The sequence below is a fragment of the Lathyrus oleraceus genome, chromosome 5 (assembly GCF_024323335.1).
Source record: "Lathyrus oleraceus cultivar Zhongwan6 chromosome 5, CAAS_Psat_ZW6_1.0, whole genome shotgun sequence".
Lineage (NCBI taxonomy): Eukaryota > Viridiplantae > Streptophyta > Magnoliopsida > Fabales > Fabaceae > Lathyrus > Lathyrus oleraceus.
Genome location: NC_066583.1, coordinates 644,516,006 through 644,534,294, shown reverse-complemented (window position 1 = coordinate 644,534,294; position 18,289 = coordinate 644,516,006). Strand labels below are relative to the sequence as shown.

At 39.8% G+C, this 18,289-nt stretch overlaps 1 protein-coding gene across 1 annotated transcript; it reads right to left on the bottom strand.

Annotated features, from left to right (window-relative positions):
* Positions 1-15,248: 15,248 nt before the first annotated feature.
* On the bottom strand, positions 15,249-16,313 carry LOC127082652 (uncharacterized). Its single transcript, XM_051022880.1, has one exon. The coding sequence runs from the start codon at positions 16,311-16,313 to the stop codon at positions 15,249-15,251; it is 1,065 nt and encodes a 354-aa protein (XP_050878837.1).
* Positions 16,314-18,289: the final 1,976 nt, after the last annotated feature.

Below are 18,289 nucleotides of genomic sequence, written 5' to 3'. Positions count from 1 at the left end.
TGCTATTTGCATTGTTTACTAACCCTTGGTTATTTTGTAGGTCCTTTGATAGTGAATCACTTGAGTGTTTGCCTCTTATGGCTTACATGTTGTACATATTGGGATTGTCTGACTGTTGTTAACTGTTGGTTGTTTTGTCTGAATATCTTACTGATGTGTTAGCTTTTCTTACAGGTACTTTAGCCGCTTTAACTCATTATTTGAGTTGCTTTGCTTTGCTTGTGGTTGGCATACCACTTAGGTAACTTCTTTTCTCCATGTAGTCTGGAAGACCTGCTGTTTTTGGCAGGCACCTGTCTGAAGCCCTCCTTAAGAGGCCATGTTTTTGATTGTTTAATTTTGTGCTAAAGACCTCAATGAGGCATGGATACATATTAAGACCTCCTAAGTGAAGAGGCATTGACAGATAAAAGGGATGTGCAATCCATCCCCTGCTATTCAGTTGAGTCCTTCATCTTGCTCACACTATGTGTTGACGCATTTTGAATAAAAACCCAAAATCTTGTACATAGAGTCAGTCATTGTGGAATAGAGTTCCTCATTCTGGACTCCCACACATTCTTTGATTCAAGCTCACCCAGGCCCGGGTTAAGAGCTATGAGGCATAACCCTCATCTCCCATTTCATCTGCTCACCCTAACTCTTAATGTTAGAGGTTAAGAGCCTGACCACCCTTCCAGTATTTGGCTTGTTTGTCAAGGTCGATATGACCCCTTGACTAAAGCCCAACCTTGCTTGAGCCCCTTGGTTGTGTATAGTGTGTGATAATTGATTGTTTGTTTGCTTATTTGTGCATCATTCACATGTTTGCTTTGCATTTGTTATTTGTTGTTTGAGGAGTCAGATGTAAGACCATTGATTGGCCATCTGTTTCCTGTTCCTATTGGGGAGCTGGACTTAAGACCATTAATTGGCACTCCATATCCTATTTTGTTTTTTTGTGGAGTCAGATGTAAGACCATTGATTGGCCATCTGTTTCCCATGTTGCTTTGTGGAGTTGGACGTAAGACCATTGATTGGCACTCCGATTCCATCTTTTGTTGCTCTCTTATGAGACCTTTATCTTGCTTATTGCTTTGTGTTGCCTAACACAAAAAGGTACGTAGGCAATGGGTTTCATCCATCCAAACACAAAAATAATAAAATTGTATATTCTTCTCTCATCCCTTCAATCAATGTTTGCACAAAATATTTCATAAACAATAACATGATACAACAAATTGTGATAAGAGGTTCCCTTAGAGTACTAAGGATGTTGTGGGTGCCTAACACCTTCCCACAGCATAATTACCCCCTTACCCAGATCTCTGACCTTTTATTAGTTTTCTATGCGTAAAACTTCTTAGGCTTTTGTTCGCTTTCTAGCCATTCCTTTGGATAAATAGAAGTGCGGTGGCGACTCTATCTTGTATGCTTTGCTTTTGATTTAATCAATAAATCTAAAGTGACGAATACACCGCTACACTATGCCTACGTATCTTCTCTATCCAGAGGAGAATCAGAGCACTCGTAGCTCGGCTAACGCACGCTGAAACAGGACACCAAAAAGGGACACTGAGACGTCAAAAGAAACACCCAAAAGAAAACAGAATGCCAATACATGGACTTACACCCGACTCCCAACAATAACAAATGCTAACCAGCGAACACCAAAGAAAAAGGTTATCAGAACGAACCCCAACAAAGTAACCAAATATTCAAAATAAACTCCTGCACAAATGAACCCCCAAAGATGAACCCCAAATGAACAACAATCGTCACAAATGAACCCCGAGATGAACCCCAAGTGAATAACAGAAGAAATCCCCCAAGTCAGTATAGGTGAACCCCGAACGGATAACCGGTAACCAAAGTGGACCCCAACTAGTGAACCCCGAATAATAACAGAAGAAATCCCCCAAGGTATGAACATACAACACACACACACGCTAAACAAACGGGTACTCACACCAAAGAAAACAAATGCCCGAAACAAAGACACGAGACGGTAAACACAAGTTAAGAATAAGGGTGAACAAACAGTGACTCAACAATGGAAGAGGGAAAGAGGAAACAACACAAATATAAAAGAAAACAACTAAAGGGTGAACACACGCGAAAACAAAGAAAAGGGTGCCCGGAGAGATTTCCCTCAACCTCCTGCCTACGTATCTCATCTGGTATAAGAATCAGGGCGACGTAGTTCCCCTTACCAGGGGTAAAACACTCTCCTAACCAGAGACCGGGGAAACAACAAACTAATAGGGAGACTAGAGCTCGAGCCTAATAGTTGTCATGCAATCAACATCCCTAAGTTGAGGTCTCTAACAAGAACTTAACTCATCCTGGAAGTGAGTCAACTCAAGTCTAAACTCTACATACGTTCAACATCCTCAGAAGTTAATCGTACGACTCCTACAGAAATGGAGATGAGAAGAGGAAAGCAAATAAACACACCAACACAAGTAAACAAGCATCACACACTATATCCATACAAGAGGCTCAAACAATGGGTGGGCTTTAGTCAAGAGGGGTCATATCAACCTCGACAAACAAGCCAAATTGTAAGGGGTAATCTGTAGCTCTTAACCACTAACATTGAACGTCAGGGTGAAGCTGATCAAAGTCTAGATGAGGATGAGACCTCATGCTCTTAACCCTGGCCAGGGTGAGCTCATGACACAGAAAGCGTGGGGATCCAGAAAGTGGGATCCTTTTCCACTTGACAGACTCTGGACAAAAGATTTGGGGCACATGTTCAGAAGCATCAGCACGTAGTGCGAGCGTAAAAAACGACACACTGAATAACGGGGAATCGGTTACAGATCCCTACCTTCCGTCAATTGCCTCTTCTCTTGGAGGTCTTATCAAATATAACATGCCTCTTCTTGGAGGTCTTTGGGCACAATTTTAAACAAACAGAGCCTCTGAAGGAGGACTTGCCAGCAAAATGCCTGCCAAAAAGGTGACAGGACTCCAGACTACATGAAGTAAGAAGCTAACTACCTCAGTGGTGCGTCAACCACAATCCAATGCTCAAGAAAGAGCTAAAGCAAGTAAGCAACTAAGGTACCTGTACAAAGACTAAACAGTTAATACTTCAATCATAAAACCAGAAGACAAGCAGTGAAACCCTCTAACAGTTACACAATTCAATGCATAAGTGCCCTAACACTCAAATAAGCTCATGAGCTCACCACATCAATTAAAACCCTACAAAACAAAAATAGGTCAGAACTCAATGCATTATGTATCTCACAAGGTGAGACCAAACCCAATCATCAATGATGAGTATCCAAACCTGAAACAAGAGACAAAGTTAGTTTATGTACATCCAATCAACACAACAAAGCATAAACAAACAATGGCATGATATGAATTGAATCAAGATCACTCCAAGTCAGAAGTAGGGCCCTTCAAATGATCACCCAATAATTCATACTCAAATGATCGAAAATCAACCAAAAACCCCCTGAAAACTCAAGTAGAACAAGCTTGCTCTCAAAACATGCTCACACTTCCTCAAACAATTCTTAAAGCCTCCAAAAGATGTGAGAACCCCAAATAAACTCCAACCAATTATCACAAGCTCAAAAAAGAACCATATGAACCCCTAAACATCAATCACCAAGGCCAAAGATCCACCATACCTCAAATACCATTCAATTACTTCAAAAAGCTCCAAAATAGGCCTAAATCACTTCAACAAGCCACCCCAAGCCTCAAACCAATCCAAAGTTCACAAATCAGTAGGATCATGCTTCTAAAATCATCTCTAATGAGTCACAAATCCAACTTATAAGCCCATCAATTCATCTCATACCAATAAGAACCTCCACTCCCTCAATACCTTTTGAGTCTCCTTGTGAATTCACTTGTGTTCCCAACCTTCAAATAAGTACCAAATAATGTATGACTTGAATGAATGCGCTAATCAAATGACTCAAGACTCACAAATCAGGGATCAAACCAATGCAAAAGAGGCAAAGGCTCACACTACAAAGAAAACCCCAAACCAAGTCAAAGAATGGACCAAGAGCAAACCCTAAAATTAGGTCAAAACCCTAGTACAAAGACAAGATTCAAAACCTAACCAAATGACCAATCCAGGACCCATCCTTTTGCACATCACACATTCAACTCCAATGTCCTCAAAAGGACCAGCATCAAATCAATGATCAAGTGTCTTAACTTGCCTATGCCATGAAATGACCAAAAATATGCACAAAATGAACTTCCAACTTAGAAAATTCATATCAAATCAGAAATGCATGCAATGACTTTGGGATTTTTTGTATAAGTTCCTCATGCCATGAATATTCAATATGCAAAAGATCAAGTCCAAAATGATGCAAATGCTGTGTGAACAAAAATGCACCAATTCAATGTCAAAAATGTGACACAAATTGTCATATTTTTCTCTATGGGTCAAAAATGATGATAACATGTGAGAAAAAATCCAAACCAGTGACCAATAATTCATATCATGTATGAATGTCATGTATGCAAAAGAGTGGATCAAAAGGTTCAAAATTGAGGATTTCACAATACATTGAATGCACTAGGTCAATTTGGCACAATATAGATTCAAAAATTCCCACATAAAAATCCAGACATCCAAAATTCCTGAATTTAACACCATAAAAAAGTAGACACGAATATAAAACTATGAAAAAAAATTGGGACTCAATTGGAAAATTTTTGGATTTTTTATGAATTAAACAAAATGACCAAAATGAATGAAATATAAAATGGAAAAAGGAGGGAAATGGATTATTTGAATTAAATCAGGAAAATCACAGGCCATTGGATCTGGCGCGCATCTGAGATAAACGGTCCATGTTTAAACTAGTGAAACGCACCGTTTCATTAATCCAGTCATCCACCCCAGTCAGCGTTCAACGCTCGCGTGGCCTCAGTCAACCAAACACCATCCAATCAAGCTTCCACGCAATGCACCACATGGCGCCCACTCAGCAAAACCCTAGGCATGACACAGACGCCGGAGCTCCGCTTTGGTCGTCTTCTCCGACGAATCCCCGGTGGCTCCCACGGCGGCGCCACCCTAAAATTTTCCAGAAATTCACCAGACCACCACCATTCCACTCATTTTTCCATGCTGATTCCAAATATCACCTTAGATTCTCCTAATTCTTCCTAGGTTTTGCAATTCGAAGAGAAGAAGTTTTCAGATCCAAACTTCCAGTCACAATGAAATCCTTAATACTCACTCAATCTCAATTCTAATCATATATTCATGACCTACACAACAAGATCTTCAATCCTATAACCTAAAAACAGCAAAAGGAGAGAGTGAAAATGGAATCACCTGGAATGGAGATCTCTGAAATCACGATCTCACGAGCTCAGCTGCTCCAGATCAACTCCTTTGAACTTCCTTTGAAGCTTTATGCAAAGAGAAATGGCTGAAACCTCTTGAATGCGCCTCAATTTCCAAATCCGATCATCATGATAATGCACTTGAACTGCTTGATCTCTTGAAGAATTACACCAAACGATGGATGATTCTTGATCAGTGAAGTATGAGGATCAAGAATCTGTAATAATCTTTGAGATTTGTGTGAAGAAAATGCAAATTCGAATAGAGAGATTTTGAGAGAGTTTCTTCAATTCTAGATCTGAAAATGCAGTTATGGCAGTTATGATTAGGGTTTTCCTATTTATACTTCTTGCTAATGACACTGATAATCATTTTAGCCATTTACTAAACATGATTAGTGAGTTGTTAAGCAAATTGCAAAAATGCAAATTGAGCTCCCATGGCCATAATGCACGTGCTCAGCCCCATGCTAGGGTTTTAATCCACTCAAGAGCAACCAAGGGTCAGGATTTGAAGGTTGTTTTGCTTACATCTCAAGCCAAGAATGAATGGTGAGGATTTTCTTCATTTTGAACATGTGTGAAACAAGGAACATACACGCCTCTCTCATGCATGGCAAGGACTCATTTCCACTCAAATATGGTCTATGAAGAAAGCTGAAGTGAAGCCTTGCCTTGGTTCTTTGTGAATCTTGATTTATAGCATGATATCATCCTTAGAACAAATGTGAAATAATGTGACTTTTGACCATGATTCCTTGAGGCTTAGCTTGCACAATTGAGTCAAATGATGTCATTTTGAGATGCCTTGAACATGAGAAGCACTTTGCAAAAAGAATGAACCAATTTGAAGCATTACATCAAAAGTTATGCCATTTTGAATTTCCATGCACTTTTTGTGATCAAATGACCATAACTCCTCAACCATCCATCATATGGACATGAATTAGGACTTTTTGGAAAGGGGAGACAAAGATCTACAACTTTCATGTTCACCAAAAATCCATTTGAAACCTATTTGATATTGAAAAGTCAAGTTGAAAGTGGACCAAAAACTTGCCAAATTTGGAAACTTTGAATTATAGGTCATTTTCCATTTTTAGTAACTTTTGCCATGACCTTTAAATATTCAAGATGGATGTTTAGAATTATGAATAGACCCCATTTGAACATGATTGAGGTGTCTCAACTCATTTCCCCACCTCATAGCCCTCAGTTGACTGCACAGTTGACTTTTGGTCCTCAGATGACCTTGAAATGTCTTGATCAACTTGGGCCTCTACCACCTGGTGAAATTGCTTCAAAATGAAACCCTAGCTCATGTAAGCTCCTTATAATAATCATGTGATCCTTGATAACATGAAATAATATCACATTTTTGGACTCGATTTAATTAAATTATATTATTATTTGATTCGATTTATTTTATATTATTCGATATTACTTGGTATTTTCCTTCTATTTATTTCAGGTAACATTATTTGAAGCATACGTGAAAAAGAAAGAAAAGGGGGTGCAAAAAGAGGATTCTCTAGGAAAAGCATTCCACTAAAGCCCAGCCCACAACTACAAGGAGAGACTCTGTGACGACCGCCACACATGGTGTGACGAGCGTCACGCCCTTCTACTTTGTGTTACGACCGTAACACATGGTGTGACGGACGTCACACCCCCACTCCTATTTTTCTGCTTTGACGCGCGTAACAGAAGCACGTTCGCCCTTTTTCTTCGCTTGACTCGTTGACCCGTTAGAAACCATGCTGAAGGAACTTTTGGGAAACGGTTACTTTATGGATGAATATCAATAGACCCCAAGGGATCCAATTGAACTCTCTCATTTTTTTCCAGTATTCGGCACCGTGCAATATTTTTCTTGCTTTTTAATTTTCCAGCATTCTACTTTCTTAGCATTTTTTATTTCCTTTTCTTTTCTACTTAATTTCCAAAGCATTAAATTTATTTTCTTTCGCACTAGTTTCTACACCGGAAACTATTGTGTAGTTTTTACTGGATCTAACCTTACGTTAGGTCATAGTATTTTATTCCTTCGCCTTTATTTTCCTGTCCGAATGAAGATTGTGAAGAACAAATCCAACCGGTTTGTGGTGGAGTGTTCAAGCATCGAAGCTAGGGAACAACCAAGATTTCTATTAATTTTACACGTTCATTAATTTATTGTTTTAATTTATATATGCTCTGTACTGTTGTTTATCAATATTGTTTGTCTGATATGGCTGTATTTAGGCATAATAATTGTTTAGGCCTGTTTAGCATGTCCGGCTAATTAATTTAGATATCGGTATGTAAAGTAAGCGGAATAAAGGAATCAAAACTGAGTTGGTTTAAATTTATTTAAAAATATAGTCACTCTTTTTATGGTCTCAATTTACAGAGTTAATACCAAAGTTTTTGTACGAGAGTAAAAGACATAAAGAAGTTAAAATCAATAGAACGACAGTTTGAGTTTTTAACTGGACAGTGTAAATTGGACATTAACTTTAAATCAGGGCGAAAGCAATTTTTAGAGTTAATTAAATTATAATCATTTTCAAAAAGTATTTTTAAAGGTTAAATGTGAGGACGAGAGTTAAGCATTTAAGTTTAATCATATAATCTAAGTCAACAGAGCGAGAGTTTGAGACGAGGGTGTTTAAACGGTTAGTATTTTAATAAAAAGAGTTTCTATAGATTCTATTGTTTTCAAAAAGTGATTTTAGACTTAACTAAATAGTGAGAGCGTACGTTAATATAAAGTCATAGTCTGATTCAACAGAGCGAGAGTTTGAGAAAAGATTTTTAATCAATAGTGTCTATTGAAAAGACTTATTTTAAAACTAAGAAACCAACGAAGATTTGATTCCCTAATTACGACGAACTACATACCGATATCCGTGTTATTTGATATTTAATCTAGATCCGATTTTAGTTTTACTCTTCCTCCTAATCATCAAAGTATCATCCGCCTTAGCTTTACGAAGTAACCTTAGAAAAACGGTATATCGATTCATTAAGTCCCTGTGGGATCGATATCTTTTAAAACTACGCGATTAGACTGTGCACTTGCAGTTAATACCCCAATAGACTCATAAAGTCGCGATCAATCCTCATCCCAAGAAAATACCTCATCTCTTTGAGAAACCCTAGTTGGAAGGACTGCATTGATTAGGGTTGACCAGAGGTCACAACCCTAATCCAGAGGAACTTGAGGATAAACTCTGAAACCCTTGATGATAATAGAACCATGATGAGGGTGATATATCCTTGCAGATAAGATGATACTCAAAATCTTTGAAGAGTCAAGAAACCCTAGTTGGAGCCCATACCCTCAGATGGTTGATGATCAATTCATAGAGACCCTCAGGCTTGAATCACCTAACTTCCCCATCTTTTGAAAAGACTTTGGAGGATGACCTTCTTATTTCATATGAGATGCAAAATGCAATGCCTAATACCCTAAAACATGGAATGCAATGCCCCAAACTAGTCTCAAGAAGAGGAGGGCAAATTTTGAGGTGTTACAGCCATAAATAGAGTGTGAGGATGAGAAAAGAATTCATTAATTATGGTTTTGTGTTTGACAAGACCTCCGGACTTGTGCCTACGTACCAACATAAAATGAGGGATCAAAACCTCGTAGTTCGTGGTAACAATTTCAAAGTGAGTGCATTGCTTTTAACAAAAATTTAAGTTTAAGAAAAGGCAAAAGAGCCTAAAAGGGTTTGAATGGGTGTTAGTTCTTTTTGTCTTTTGAAATTTCAAGTCAATATGGTTAGATTTATTTACAAGTTTGATTAAGAAAAAGAAGTTTGAAAATGCAATGGCATAAGGCCAAAGTTTCTAATTTGCAATAAAGTCTAAGTTTAGAAAACACAAACAAAGAAGATTTTAAAAGGAGGGAGAGATTTGAAATTAAAGAAGTGGGAGGCTATGAAGAGACTAATCCAAAGCAAAAATTAAAAGTTAAGAGTTGAAAAGATCAGACCAATAGGATGCAATCCAATAGACAAGAATGTCATATGGAAACCCAAATTTTCCTTGAACTTTAGAATCAGACAATATCAATACACAAATAGCAAGATGAAGAGAAAGGTATCAAATAAAGGTAGTCACATCCAAGCTTAGCAACTTCATGATCTTCTTCATAATTTCCCATGTATCAGATGACATAATCCTTAATTGGCTCAGAGATAGGCATTAGACACAGGTTCAAAATAACAGCTTCAATAGAACTATGTAGCAGATGAACTCAAAAGGGAACTCAATACTTGCTTCAAATGAAAGTTCAATTCACAATGACTGGCTTCAGAAAAATTGGCATTGGCCAAGTCCTTTTGCATGGGGAGTGTTGCCTAATTCTAAGTCCAATGTCTCAGATCAAAACCAACAGTCCACACAAATCTTTTTTAGGGTTCTTATTGTTATTATGTGCATTAACGTCAAAAGACCACAAAACCAAACAAAATACACAAATAAGTATATACAATCACAATATAATCACAAAATAAAGCTCAAGTGAGCAAAGTGAAAATGGCATTAAAATAAACAAGTTAAATGGAATGAATAATGCCAAATGAATGAAGACTTGAATTTAAAATGCATAAAAGTAAAGAGCTTGAAATTAAATGTTAGTTAAATGTTAGTTGATTAGAAGTTAGTATTGCTTTTTCTTTTCAATGTTTAAGTCATTCTTTGGAGAACACTCAACCCTCTTGATCGGAAAAATAGCAAGTGTACTATTTTCGTCGATGTAGTAATAAGAGGGAAGTTTCCCAAAGATCGATCTCGAGGATTGCGCAGCAATATAGGAGTAACAATGACTCAATTGAACAAAAGTATGAGTTTTGGTTTGGTAAAATTCACTGCAAGAAAAAATAGAGCAAATAAATATTTTCACAGATTAATATGATATGCCAAGGAAGGTGTATAAAAATCTCCTGTAATGACCCTTGAGTGTATATATCCTTAATACTGAATATTGTTTCAATTACCAGATCTTAAGATTATTTCCCCCTAAGACCTCAGAGGGAAACCTTTGGTATTCAATCTAACCTCTAAGTCCTTAGTTGATTATCATGAAACCAAGCATTTTAATAATCCGGTAACCATAGGGTATCCCTAGTCCTTGGTGATCTCTACTATGGTTTCACTGTATGAAAACCTTAACCATTGCAGTCCTGCTAACCATTAACCATACATCAATCTTAATTTTTGTCAAAAAGAAAGCATTACGCATATCATACAGTGAAATTGAAATCAAACAACATATATTAAATGAAATCACACATCAAATTCATTACATGATCAATTCAGGGACATCCCCGGGCATTGGGGGGTTTTAGCCTATCATATTATTCAAATCAGATACAAAGTAAAATTGAGACATTACAAAAAGGTTGGAATTCCGTTGATCTTCAATCGCAACCGCTCTTGAAGGATCCCCATTCTTCGCTTCTTGTCACTTCTTCAATCTTGATCGTTTCCAATTCTCTCTCCTCTCAAAAAGTCCCTCCCTCCCTATTCAAATCCACTGTAAATAGTTCCTGATGACAATTTTCCTTGCGTAAAAATCCAAAATGCCCTCCGGGATAAGTCGTGCCAAAAATAGCAAAAAATTAGAAATTCAAGTGCCCAAGCCAACACTGGCCGTGTCAGGCAACACGCCTGGCCATGCTGGCTTCTGGGAAAACTTAAGCTTTGACACGCCCTTCAGGGATGCTGACACGGGCACCCGTGTCAGCTCCCTGTTTTCCATTTCCCAACCTCTTCTCCTAACACGGCCCGTGTTGGCCAACACGAGTGGCCGTGTCAGGGCTACTGTAAGTCCATTTTTTTCTTCCTATGTCGGGTCCGGAACACCTGTTTTTCTTGTCGATCCCTCCGGTGCACTTGTTCATGCCTGAAACCAAAAGAACTACCACAAAAGGACATAAAATGGAGTATGATAGTGCATATAGCATGTACTCAACAAATAGAGACAACAATACTAAACATATAAATAACTAAACAAAACAAAACATAAGTGAACTAATGTGTTACCGATTTCTTACAAAGGTGCCGAATGAATGTCAGAAAACAAAGAGAATTGGAGACTGATCACAACCCCAAACATATCTCATTGCTTGTCCTCAAGTGATGCTTACCACATCCGGACGGTTTCCCCCAAATTTATGCATCCACAATGCTACTGCAATCTTTCGCGTTCTCTTGTTCACTTTTCAATCACAGTTTTACTCCTTCCTAATTTTTGACTTTAGCCACACTTTAACTTTGACACACCTTTTGGCCTGTAGCTTTTCACACTCTCACCAAATCTCTCGGGGTCAAAGTGTTTATACTCAAGAAAACAGAGTATGCAAAGTCAACTTTTAGGTTTGAAATACAGATACCTTCATAACAAGCAACACACAAGACACACTATTCGAGGACTTTTTCAATTGTAATGGAGCTAAGGTGTAAGGTGGAGAATAGAAACAAAAAGGGAATACTATGGGTTCAGGCTCAGATTTCGTGTTGTTACCCTTGTACCGTTGTTCAAATTTAAAACTCGGGGTATTTCTTTTGGACACCGTTTTTTGTTGAGGTTCATTGGTGCATATATTTTCTTTTATTGCTCTTTTGATGAAAGCTTTTTTTCCAACCATAGCATTTCTAGATAAGTGCTTCATGATTTCTCTTTTTTTTCTTTCTCTTCTTTTTCTTTGACTTCTTTCTTCATCTTTTTGCACTTATCTAAGGTTTGTCGGTGTCCCTAAATTTGGATGAAACCCCAAACTTAAGCTTTTCGGCATCTTCGGGGTAAACAACACTTGTCTAAGAAGGGTGTGGTAGTGTATGGGCCTATGGCTATATGGCTCAAAATTGGTGAACGAAGGGTAATAATGACGGGTTGGCTTGAAAGGGTCAGGGTTAAAATACAAAAACAATGCCTCAGTGTGTATCGTATGCTATGCAATTTTACTATCTCTAATGCAAACCCAGAGAGACAAAGACATACCTGAACAACTCTCATGATGACAAGTGTTTGACTTTTTGTAGTTCTCACCATGTTTTGTCTAGCTTTCAGGCTTCCAAGATGTCTCTCAGTGTGATTTAGCTTCGTCTTCTCTTCAGTTGCGGAGTATCACTACAAAATCCAGTGACAGAGAGTCGCGTCTGATTTGTCGAGTCGGTAGCATCAACCTTCGGGGGGTTTCCAAAAGAGCAAGTTGAGGGGTGTGTCTTCCATCCAATTGTTCCAAGCTTCATCGTTCATCCGGCACGAATGTCCTTTATCTGTAACACATAGAGTAACACACAACTTAATTAAAACAAAAATATTAAGAACAAAACAAACAACAAAAGCAATAAATAATAAAAAAAACCACACTTGAACTAAGCATTGTCCGCAATGTTTTCATCCAAGATAGAGAGGGGCTCAGACCGGCTCACTGTGGCGGCGGAAATTGCAACATCAGACGTTGCATCATCGTGTGCATCTCATCCATCAGAGTCCCTTGACGGACTTGCTCTACACCTTGGCGTGCTAGCTCCGCTCAGAGATCGCCAATTTCTATTTGCATCCATGACCATTGGTCTGGCGTCACATATGACGAACCGGCACCGGGGTGCATGGATTCCTCTGGTGGGGCAGCAAATTGCTCCTGATCTTGCATCTCTTCCTGTACTTCTTCCTCCTGTGGATCACCTACAGCAAATGTATCAGCATTGTGCTCGTCCATATCATCTTGGACGGCACTTTCATATAGTCAATTGGTCGTGTTTGAGATGCTAATTCGTGTCGGGTCAGGAAGAGCCATAATAAACTGACCCGAACACATTAAGGCATAATAATCAGAAACTTGTGAAATCATACCTTGTTGGATCAATGCATTCATGTCCAGTTTGCTCTTACCTGCCACCGGTGTCTCATTAAGTGCAGCAGGGTCATATTCGAAATGGTGGGCAATCTGAGTGATAATGCCTCCTATGGAGATTCCTCCTTGGGCTGCTCTCCCCACACGACCCAGATAATCTGCAGCAAATGCTGCAACATTCACAGCTACCTGGTTTGCCATGGCAAACAAAAATAACAACTCTCTCTGGGTGGCTACACCTGTATTGTCACCCTTGCGAAACAGTGTGAAGGCTAGCACCTTCTGGGCATACCTGAAACATGGGTTTTGGATGCTCGACGCCTTAGCTCCTTTGGCCACATAACCAGATCATCCCGTAATGGTCAACCAGAATGTCTTAGCATCAAAGTTGTGTCTAGTACGGATCTGGGGCCATAAAGGGGTAGGCGAAGAATTTCGCCCAACTGCTCCACCGTCAACTCATGGTCGACATTGTACAACCTGAAAGACATTGTTCCTCCAAAGTACATAGTTCTACCCGTCCAACCCTTTTTGAGCTTGAACTCAATTGTGCTCAGAAATTCTAATGTGATGCGCCCATAGGCTGGCGCTTCACAATGGACAAACTTCAGCATTCCAAGCACATGAAACATCCTATCCAGTTCTTCAGACATGCCTAATTGAAAAAGAGTATCGGAGCAAAGGTACTTGGTCGGAGTGATTTTCCGTTTGACATGAGATGTGTACCTCCTTTCATGCTCTGGGTTATCAAAAATTATGTCATGCGAATTTGGATGACGGATTGTCCGTTTCCTTGGAAGGGATGATTTCGCGTCTGCTTGCTTCCCTTTGGAGATTCTTTTCGGTGACATTTTTGTTTCCTGAAATACAAATTATCACCCAAATTTTTTTTAAGGAAAACGCAAAAAGATTACCGTAGCTTCGTAGAGGATGGCGAGTTGAACAACTTTCGTGAAGGGTGTCGGCAATTTGGACGGGAGATGGCGGTGAAGTTGGGAACTTTTTGTGAGTTAGGTAATGGAGGAATGTGGAGAAAGTGTGAGGAAGGAGAAAGATAATGAGGTAATGAAAGAGAAAAATCAGATTTTATTGGTAGATAGTGGGTAAAATGTGTTTAAATGGTGAAAAATTCGGGTGGGGTCCACAAAAACACAAAAAGACAAAATTTGAAAAATATGGTCGTTGGGCCTGACACGGGCGCGCCGTGTCAGGCCACTGTAATTGGAGGCATGGCCTGGTAGGGCTGACACGGGTCGTGTCAGCTGACACAGGCCGTGTCAGCCTACTGTAAATGTGGGTTTTGCTTCCTTTCCTGACACGGACCGGGTCAGCTGACACGGGCGCCCGTGTCAGGGCCTTGTTTTTCAAAATTTTACGACTCTTTACTATTTTTAGATTTTTCCCTGTTCCTCTGGTGTCTGACCATCTTAATCAACCTTTCTCTTCTGAACTGCACGATGCAACTGCGACCCTACGAGTGAACCTGTAAACACACCAAATATGAAAATAGTTAGATAAAAACTGCGTGGGTTGCCTCCCATGAAGCGTTGCGTTTAACGTCGCATGGCTCGACGATCGTCTCCCTTATCCTTGGAGACGAACATTCTCAATCAGACCACTGCCTTGTCCCTGATAGTAGTGCTTCAACCGTTGTCCATTTACTTTGAAGGTGTCTCCATTATTTGGATTTTTCAGTTCGATTGCTCCATGGGGGAACACTTTGTTAACCAAAAACGGACCCGACCACCTAGATTTGAAATTTCCTGGAAAAAAATTTAATCTGGAGTTGAACAAGAGCACCAGTTGTCCCTCGACAAACTCTTTTCTCTGTGGCATGGTATTGTCAGGAACATGATATATAAGACATGTGTCCAACAACTTCACCACCTTTTCAGTAGCATGAAATTTTCCTTTAGAATCTAAAAACACATCTTTGAGGTTTTCTGGAAGTTGTTTCAATTCCTTTCCTTTCTTTAGTTCTTCACCCTCCTTATTAGAGTGAGGTGAGTGTATATCCCCCACCGATGTGGTTGAGATCCTTTCCACGGGATTTGCGTATCCAGCAAGGCTAGCACTTAGGGGTCCCCGTTGTCCTTTTCTTTATCACTATAGGACTTGGACAAGCTCAACACTCTTTTCAAAGGTGGTGGTGGTGTATTCAAAGGGCCATCATATGTCGTCACTTGGTTCAGAACCTTTGTAGTGTGACTGGTGCAAATATCTTCTTTGTCGTTTCGAACATTGATTTTCACTTCCTTATCATAAACCTTCAACGTCATGGTTCCTTCTTCTATATTGATTATACATCTTCCCGTCTCCAAAAAGGGTCTACCAAGAATGAGAGGGATCTCTTTATCTTCCGGCATCTCTAGAATTACAAAATCGACCGAAAATACAAACTTGTCAATTTTCACCAGGATATCTTTAACAATACCATACGGTTTCTTTACCGAATGATATGCGAGTTGGAGTGTCATCCTGGTATCTTGCACCGCCCCTATACCAAGCTTCTTGTAAATGGATAAAGGCATGAGACTCACACTAGCTCCCAGATCAATAAGAGCTTTGTTGAACGACCTATCTCCAATAGTACACGGGATGGTGACAGCTCCTCGATCTTCCTTCTTTATCGGAATCTTCATACCCTGCAAAATAGCACTACAAGTTTCGGTTAGAATGATCGAGTTAGTGTTGGTGGTACGCTTCTTCGAAATGATGTCCTTCATGAACTTGGCATAAGTAGGCATTTGTTTAAGTGCCTCCAACAAAGGAATGTTAATCTCCAGCTTCTTTAACAACTCTAAGAATTTTTCAAAAAAATTCTCATGTTGTCCTTTTTTCTTGTTTCTCGTGGGGAATGGGAGCTCAACAACCGGCTTGGGCTCAATGACTGTTTCTTTCACAACTGGTTTTGGTGCTACCACTTCTTCTCTAACAACTTCATTTTCTTTGATCTCAAGGTCCACTTCGATCAATTGGTTTTCCTCTTCATCTACTTCCTCAACAACTTCCTCAGATTTACCGCTTCGTGTTGTCACAACGCTCACATTATGATGCTCTCTAGGATTGGGCACAGTTGCACTAGGTAGAACACCTTGTGCTTGAGAACTTGATGCTATTTGCTGAGCGATTTGACCCATCTGGACTTCAAGATTTTTTATGGAAGCTGTGGTGTTTTTCTAATAGTTCCGGGTTTCTTCTTGAAATTGAACATGGTAAGCTGCCATTCTTTTAATGGCAATCTCCCACTCAGCTTTCTTAGGTATCTATTGTTGTTGATGTTGCTGATATTGAGTTTGGTACTGACCATGTTGAGGGGCGATCGCTTTTTGGTCTTTCCATGAAAAGTTGGGATGATTCTTCCAACTCGGATTGTACGTGTTAGAATAAGGATTATTCTGCTTCAAAAATTTCATCTCCTCCACTTGTTGAGGAGTTGCAAAACAATATAGAGTTTGGTGTGGACCGTTACAAATTTCACAACAGACAATAGGGGTTGGTTGGACCTGTGCCACCTGTCGGGTACCTATTGTCGCAACCTGAAAAAAGGAATGCGAAAAAAACAACCGGCGAAAAAAGAGAAGACAGAAGAGTCGCCACCGTGCGTTATTTATCCCAAAGGAGGGAAAGGAAACGCTCGAAGTAAACCTGAAAAGAGGAAAGGAAAAGACAAGGTCTTGCAACCAAATCTTGGGTTCGGGAGCCGATTATGCGAAGGGAAGGTATTAGCACCCCTACGCATCCGTAGTACTCTACGGGATCCACTTTTGTTGTTCTTGTCTAAAGGGTGTAGGTTTATCTAATGTACTATTTACTAAAAGGGGGGTCAAAAGAAAATGACTCGCACGGATGTCGCATCCACTGCATACGTATCTCATCTGAACATGAGAATCAGAGTCTTCGTAGCTCGGCTACCTAGGGGTTAAAGAGGAGTGTGCTCGCTAAGACATCGCGTCTTATGCCTACGTATCTCATCTGGAATGAGAATCAGAGCAACCCGTAGTTCGGCTACCTACGGGTTAAGGGTTGTGTTTTGGGGTGAACGACGTTACTACGCAATCTACCGGATGCTCGACCTTTGGATACTTACTCGCCTGTAGTAGAAGGAGTAAACATGTTCTTAGGAGAAGAAAAATCAATGAGTTTGTTTGCGTTTTAGGAACGCTCATGCAAAAAGGAAGTCCTAGACGAAGGAACAGTGCTACCTTAATTGACATGCAAACGAGAGACTATACGAAGCCTAGCAATCCTACGGGGAAACGTTCACACCATACAAAACATGTATCTTAAAGTAAACGCGCCAACGGGGGGCTCAAACATACATGGGTAGGGCTTTAGTCAAGAGGGGTCATATCAACCTCGACAAACAAGCCATGGAAAGGTAATCAAATGGGCGCTTAACCACTGACATTGAACGTCAGGGTGAGCAGATCAAAAGGGTAATGAGGATAAGACCTCATAGCTCTTAACCCTGGCCAGGGTGAGCTTATGACAAAAAGTGGGGATTCAGAAAGGTGGAACCCTCTCCACTGACTGACCGGACAAAAGATCTTGGGCTTTTGTTCTGAAGCATCGACACGTAGTGCAAGCATAAAGAACGACACACTGAATAACGGGGGATTGATTACTAACCCCTTTTATCCGTCAATTGCCTCTGTATGGAGGTCTTTGGGCACAAAAGTAAACAAACAAAAGAAAACATTGCCTCCTATTGAGGTCTTCCAGCTAAGAAAGCGGTAAAATGCGGGAAAGATGTAAAAGTACCACACGGATAAAGATCCGAAGTAATAGCAACTAACGACACAAGAAATCCAGAGATCTCTCAAGCTGGCACCACCAAAGAAAGCAAGTCAGCACAGGTAATCGAAATAAACCTCCAGGTGGTATCCCACAAATAAAGTGGAATGCCAAGCAAGCTATCCTTTCAGGAGTCATGTGAGCCCTCACAAAAAACTCAACAAACAGGTTAGAGTGACAAGATGGGGCGCAATCAAGAGTTGCCCCAAATCAAAATGTAACCACATGAATCATGCCATTAAAATTCACAAAAAGAGCTCACAAAAAGCAACCAAGTGTAGGAGGCCTAAACCTCTTGTTAAACACATGCATCAAAAGG

What these genes read in the sequence shown, in the direction of transcription:
- LOC127082652 (XM_051022880.1), bottom strand. Translation starts at nt 16,313, where the DNA reads ATGGGTCAAATCGCTCAGCAAATAGCATCAAGTTCTCAAGCACAAGGT.